At 42.6% G+C, this 7,016-nt stretch overlaps 1 protein-coding gene across 1 annotated transcript in view; it reads right to left on the bottom strand.

The window, feature by feature from the left end:
• Positions 1–2,785: 2,785 nt before the first annotated feature.
• The window catches only part of KIF15 (kinesin family member 15), a 46,954-nt gene continuing 42,723 nt past the window's right edge, over positions 2,786–7,016 (bottom strand). Inside the window, 4 exon segments of the mRNA XM_015416387.1 lie at positions 2,786–3,035; positions 3,231–3,362; positions 3,600–3,765; positions 6,106–6,143. Coding sequence (XP_015271873.1) covers positions 2,961–3,035; positions 3,231–3,362; positions 3,600–3,765; positions 6,106–6,143 — 411 coding nt within the window. The 3' untranslated portion in view covers positions 2,786–2,960.

Here is a 7,016-nt window from a genome sequence, read left to right as displayed (position 1 = left end):
GCCATTGGCAGAGGCGACGGAGTTAGAAGTGTCTTGGCTTAGGGAACAAAAGCCGGGACTGGTTTTTCTCGCTCCGTTTTATAGGTAGCACAACAGTGGCCCACCGCAATTAAAATCCAAAACCCTTGGCCTACCCCCCCCCCGCATATTTTTTATGTGGAGTTTACTTCCTGAAGTTGTAATAAAGGTAAAGGTTCCCTTGCTCGAAAGCCAGTCGAATCCGACTCTAGGGTTGCGGTGCTCATCTCCGTTTCAAAGCCGAAGAGCCAGCGCTATCCGAAGACGTTTCCGTGGTCATGTGGCCGGCATGACTAAACACCAAGGCGCACGGAACGCTGTTACCTTCCCACCTAAGTGGTACCTATTTATCTACTTGCAATTTGTTGCTTTCGAACTGCTAGGTTGGCAGGAGCTGGAACTAGAGATGGGAGCTCACTCCATCATGCGGCACCGGGTCTCGAACTGCTGAACTACTGACCTTCCACAGCCTGCAGTTCAGCGTCTTAACCACTTGAGCCACCACAGCTAAAAATTATCCCCCCCATGCTGACATAAATATAATTTTGGAGATTTGCTGATTTTTGCTTCCCATCAAAGTATGTTACTTTAGCTAGCGGATAGTTCCTTCTCTTAGCCAACTGAGAATTGGTTCAGAGCAGCTGGTGAAGGGGGATTTATTCAGCTCCACACCCTATTGGTAAAAGCATCGAGCTGAACACTTAAGACTTCCCAATGAAAGGAATGAATTCTCATCTTTTCAAATTATAGGTTTGGGACTCTGAGGACGGAAATGGGGGAGCTGTGTGGTTGTATGGGGAAGAGAGGAGGGTGCAGGTATTAGGTATTCTCCAGTTTCTCATGAGTATTTTCTCACATTTGAAACATTTATACACTCTGTTTCCAGTAGGAGTGCTAGCTTTAGTACAGAGGATGCTTTGGAGAATGGCAGGCATATAAATATTTTAAATATGGCAAAAAAGTACTTCTGAGCATGTACATGGAATCCATAGAGCCAAGGATACAAAGAATAAGAAATGAAACAGATTAAAATTCAAACCTCAGTTTTCAAACCTCAACAGCAAGAATAACTCAAGACACATTTATTTAAATTGTTTTAATTTTTAGAATTAAAAAACTCACATCAAACATTAAAAACATTTACAGAATTTTACAATACTGATATAGCTGCCATGGAATGGATGAATCTTTATCAGGTACTGATATCAGGTACAGAGCATCTTTCTGCCATGGATTCTTGTGAATTAAGCTATGTTAATCTATTGTAAGAAAAAAGCAGACCTTTGTGGTACTGTAACAGCTGTCATTATTTAATAAGTCTGTTAGTCTTTAGAGTGCCACAGGTCTCCACAACTGGAAGCTTCATTCACCATGAAAGACATGTGTGGAATGTCTGCATCTGTTGCAGAAGACTCCAAGCAATGACCCATCTTCCGATGAGTAACGTCATTTTCCCTTTTGCCTGAAAGGGCTGACAAAACAGCACCTCAGCAGTTCTTGTCTTAAACTAGAAACCATTCACCTCCCCACTTGGCTGAGCATAGAGAAGGCAATGTTAGTTATGTAGTTTCACAGGCTGCTGATCTACAAGCCACAGGCCACAAGATGAACAGTCCTGCAATGAGGAATGGAAACCATCTTGCAAATTTCATGAAGTCTCTGTTGAAACATACCTACCAATATTTTCTCTAGGCTGCTATTTGCTTTAACATCTGGTACAGAATATTCATTCAGAATGCTTGGAATGAGAATCCCCTCCTTTTGTGTAGTTGTAGAGAGGCAGTCATCTAAATATATATGTTGCTATTCTGAATTGGGCTTGCACGTTCCTTCCAGTCTCCGCTTATCCTGTCGTGCAGCAATCAGCTCCCCTTTCCTTTAACCCTAGCTTGCTTTGAGGTTCATATCTGGCAAACTATAGCTACTGCAAGGCAAAGCGAGGAGGGAACAAGCCTATGGCACATCCCTGCTCACAAAACCATGGTTCGGAAGATCATCTGAACCGAGCCACCGTCCAGCATTCCTCAGCACTATACAATCCATTACAATAGGAAATCTCCTACTATTTAAACCCCGTAATCCATATTTAAACATGAGCTTCTTAAAGTGAAACTTTGCACGACCAAGTTAGGTCATGCAGTTCAATTATATTTCATAATATGTTGCCTGTGCCTTCGTTACAGACTCCAGAGAAGTCTGTTGTTTGTACTGAATCTCCACTAAACTAGGAAAGTCTTACTGCAATCCTTTAAAATAAACATGAGATCTATTTTAACAGCTGAGACACATGTCTCTTGGCTGGAGGACAGTGTTGCCATTTAGGCTTGCTGATGGCCTCGTAGCTATTTTACATTTACAGGGAGGCAGTGTGTTGCTGGAAAAGAAAATTCTGGAGAAAAGGACAGGCTCAGAGAAAGGAAACATACGCAATATGACACCAAGTTCATACTGCCCACAGTATTAAAGATCACCATAATAATTAATGGATACTTTTGATTTATTAAAAATAAAAAACTCATTCGTTCAAAGCATCTCTGGACAACAGTAATGAGACAAATTTCCTCAATATATACAATGTTTTGAAATAAGAACTACAGTGATTTTTTTTTTTAAGCATAAGAGACAAATTCAATGTGAGATACCCCTAAGTGCTTTTTTGGAACAGGAAGCCTAAAAGTTATACTAACAACAAGCAGAGGCAAATGCTCTAAGGTGACATTTCCCAGCATCTCCAACATTTTAATGCAACGGTTTTAAATGGCTCAGTAAGAATAACAATTCTGCTGAAAAACTGCAAAATCATCTGGAGCAAGAATGCTTTAATCAGAACTACTGCCCGGTATGTTACACGGTTTTGCAACAATTCCCTCCTGAGCTAATGTGAAGAAAGCCAAGCGAAGTGCCTTTTTTATTGTCAATGGTGTTTTCATTTCTTGACACAGTTAATGCGGGTGATTCTTGCAACATTCACCTTTTTCTTTCAAAAAAGCATTTTCAGCACGAAGTGCATCAGCTTCCTATGGAGACAGAATGAGAAAGAGACAAGAGTATTCAACTAGAATCCACGTTATGAACAAAACCACTTACATTTTTAAAACTTGGGGAGAAACAAAAGTACATTAGCTTTTCCAGGAGTTAATCGGAAGAAGCAGCGGCAGACACAATTTAAATTTTTTTAAATCACAATGAATTCGAGTCTTTTCTAATCCTACCTCAATCAGTTTAGCATGATCTTTCTTTAGCTTGACGAGATATTGTATCTTCTGATTTAAATTTTGGTGACCCACCAGCTTCCCATTCTCCTCAGCAAGAAACTCAACTTGTTTCTTCAGCAATGACATCTCCTGTGTTTCAAAGATCGGCACAAAGAAATGATAATGTAGCTGTTGAAGACATCACTTTTGCAGTAGCTTATCTGATACAGTGTACAACTAGGCCCATTTTTAATACTCTCCAGTCGCACTGGAGGACCTTTTTCTCAGCAACTTAACTGGGGGGCCACTCCTGTTTTTCATCACCAAATGATCTCGAGCCAATAACAAATTACAATATTTTACTACCCAAACTCACTTATGACAAACCTTTTCCATTTTTACTCTCTCTTCATACATCTCTTCCAGTTTTGATCTCATTTCTTCTTTCTCCTGGAAAGCTTTCAGCTCCAAAGTTCTGGTCCGTTCCACCTCCAAAGTAATCTCCTGAAAGGCAGTGTCCTTGCTGGTAAGGTCCCGCCTGGCCTTTTCCAATCTGTGGAAGATTGTCATTAAAAACAAAGCATTAATTGAGAACTCAATGATCACACTGAGAGATTTCTCACTTGACATGACAGCAAAGATACAGGCCAGGATTTCCACTTAAAAACAGTCACCATCTTTGAGTCTACTTCACAGAGCTGTTGTAGGGTCAAATGGAGGAGGGGAGCCACCCCCCTGCCCTGGACTCCTTGGCAGAAGGGTGGAATAATTGTTTTCACTAACCTGAATTTTTAGTAACTCAGGGAGCAATCCTAAGCAAGGCTCCTTAGAAGGAAGACCCACATTACTCAATAGGGCCTCCTCCCAAGAGGGTGTCCTTAGGATTGTAGCCTCAGGATTGTAGCCTCAGTCTTCCGATTCCGTTGGGAATCGTTTTTATAAAGGAAGAAAAATGTGTCTCCTATCTTAACCTCTCACCCTGGTTTAAGAAGATTACACTCTTTACCATGGAGTAATTTGACAAAATAAGTGAACGGTCTGCCTCAAAATCACTCATTAGATTTCTACCTCATTTACAACGTGCTCTTAGAAGTCAAACTTACTTTTAACTATGTGTTTGTTCACATAACCAAGATGAGAGCCTAATCTCTTCGAAGCATGTGCCTTAATGTGCAATCAGGTGCTCTGAAGATGCCACCGGTTGCTGGCTGCACACACAGCAACTATTGTCTTGTGTTAAAAGGTTGCTCTGAATGATTTTTCCTGAAGTTCTCTTGCAAAATTTTACTTAGACAAATCTGACATGCATTTTGGATTGTATTTTCTGTTATTTTATCACTGTTGTATACTGTGTTGAGCATTCGTTAGAAAGACAATTAAAAAACCCCCAAAACCTTAATGCTTAACTGGTTTGCATTGTGCCCTGACTATTTAAGAGTACTTTTATTTGTAGCTGAGCAACAACACAGAAAATGTGCCAATGTGTTTTTAAAAAGTCTTTTGTCAGACAGGAACTGAAGACATTGTCATTTCACTAGTCCAAGAGGGAGCAACAATAGGATGCAAATGGCAGGGGGTGGGAGAGGAGGAGGAGGCCAATTTGCATTGCAACATCATCCCTGGGTTTCACACTGATTGAGGCATCTCCTCTCCATGCTGCTCCCAAGTTTCAAAAGGTTGAGGGCAGAGGTTGGGAAATCCTACTAGGACCTCACGACACTTAGAAAAGATTTCTTGATCACACACCACAAAAGCAATGAGTTAGTTATGACCAGGGCCTTTTTTGTAGAAAAAGCCCAGCAGGAACTCATTAGCATAACAGGCCACACCCAACAGCAAGGCCACACCCCTGACAGCACAGCACATTAGCCTATTAGGCCACACCCCCATGCCACCAGAAGTGTGGTCATCCAGCCACACCTACCTTTTGCTTCTTATTCTGTTTACCTTGTTTGTTGTCAAAACCCAGGGCTTTTTTTGTAGCAGGAACTCCTTTGCATGTTAGGCCACACACCCCGCATGTAGCCAATCCTAACGAGTTCCTGCTGTTGGGTGTGGCCTATTATGCTAATGAGTTCCTGCTGGGCGTGGCCAACTCAGGAGCCAGCCGGAACTCTGTTCCCGTGCGTTCCTGCCCAAAAATAGCCCTGGTTTCATAACTGGTTTCCAAGGGGAAAAAACCCTCTTTCATTAGAAATTATACACACAAGTTCCTCGGAGATGAAGAGTCTTCATTAAGGAAGATATGGTTGCTAACTACATACATCATGGCACCCTTTGTTAAGGCTGCAGTCTTAAGACAGCAGATCCTACTGAACTTAGCTGAGTTCACTTCCCAGTAAGTGCACAGGATGAGGCTGCATATTTGTTAGAAGATCACAGCCCCACAGACACTGCTGATAGAAGAAGCCACAGAAACACTACAAATTAATACTAACAACATTTAATCTTAAGGTAACACTGAGGGTTACCAGCTCCGGGGCTGTGGAGGGGGGAATCTGGGGAGGGACTTCTAGAATCTATGCTGTACCATTAAGTTTGTCCTCCGAAGCTGCAATTTCCTTCAGGTGAACTGATCTCTGGAGATCCAAACAGAATTGCATACATATTTCTATACAATTTCAGCTTCAAGTCACCTTCACAATGTCCAAACTTTATAACATGTATTTCAAATATATTACAGAAAGCCGCCCACTGGCAAATATAGAAATTTATGCTGCCCTCTGCTGGCTAAAAGTAAATATTTCAGAAAGCAATATTACTATGTTTTGGCACATTTGGGTTTTGTAAAGTGTTCTCTATCGCACAGGCTCTGCTTAGCTGTAACAGAATTGTTAACACTTGCATACCAGTTATTTAACGTTTTGCTTGTAATCAGAAATATTTAACTTACTCTGAACTGACTGCCAACATTTCTTCCATGACTTTAGCCTGGAAAAGGAGATAAGCCATACATGTGTAACTGGGATCTTTAGTGACATTCTGAGTATAATACACATTATGAGAGTTCAATAGCACTATTGAGTTTTCTGTAGTAGCCAGTGATGTAATGTGCATCTACTGGAAATTGGAAATTGAAGAAGTGTGACTTGCACTGTGGAGGATGGAGATAAACAGGTTGCTTACCTACCTGTAACTGGTGATCTTCGAGTGGTCATCTGTGCATTCACACCCATGATCTAGTGCGCACACGCTGGATTGATCGGCATTGTAGCAGAGGGGAGGGCGCGGACATCCCGCCAGTTCCTTCAAACCGCCGCAAATCAACCCCTATTAAAAATGCAGAAGCTGACAGCAGCGGGGAAGGAGGGCGGGTGGTGTGAATGCACAGATGACCACTCGAAGATCACCAGTTACAGGTAAGCAACCCGTTTAGCTTCGACATGGTCTCTGTGTTCACACCCATGGGAGATTAGTGAGCAGTGGCCTACCTGGAGGAGGGTGCTGGCAGGTCCTTTACTGCGTAGCCGAAGATAGAATGCGACGTCCCATGTTGGTATTAGAGTTTTTGCGGACGTCTAGGGCGTAGTGCCTGATAAAGGTGTTAGGTGTGGCCCATGTAGCGGCTTTGCAAATGCCCGTCAGGGGCACTCCCTGGAGGAAGGCAGTGGAAGCTGCAACAGCTCGAGTTGAATGGGCCCTGATTGGGCCAGGCAATGGCTGTTTGGCAATCAGGTAGCAGAGGCGGATGAGATCCGCAATCCACCTTGAGAGGCGTTGAGCCGTGATGCGAGTCCCCAGCCTTGATGGTGCGTACGAGACGAATAGTTGGGAGTCACGTCTCGCTGGGCGGGTTCTGTTCAG

The sequence above is a fragment of the Gekko japonicus genome, unplaced genomic scaffold, assembly GCF_001447785.1.
Source record: "Gekko japonicus isolate JY-2015 unplaced genomic scaffold, Gekko_japonicus_V1.1 scaffold1504, whole genome shotgun sequence".
Classification (NCBI taxonomy): Eukaryota; Metazoa; Chordata; class Lepidosauria; order Squamata; family Gekkonidae; genus Gekko; species Gekko japonicus.
The sequence above is the reverse complement of the archived record's forward strand: the minus strand, read 5'-3'. Positions and strand labels throughout refer to the sequence as shown.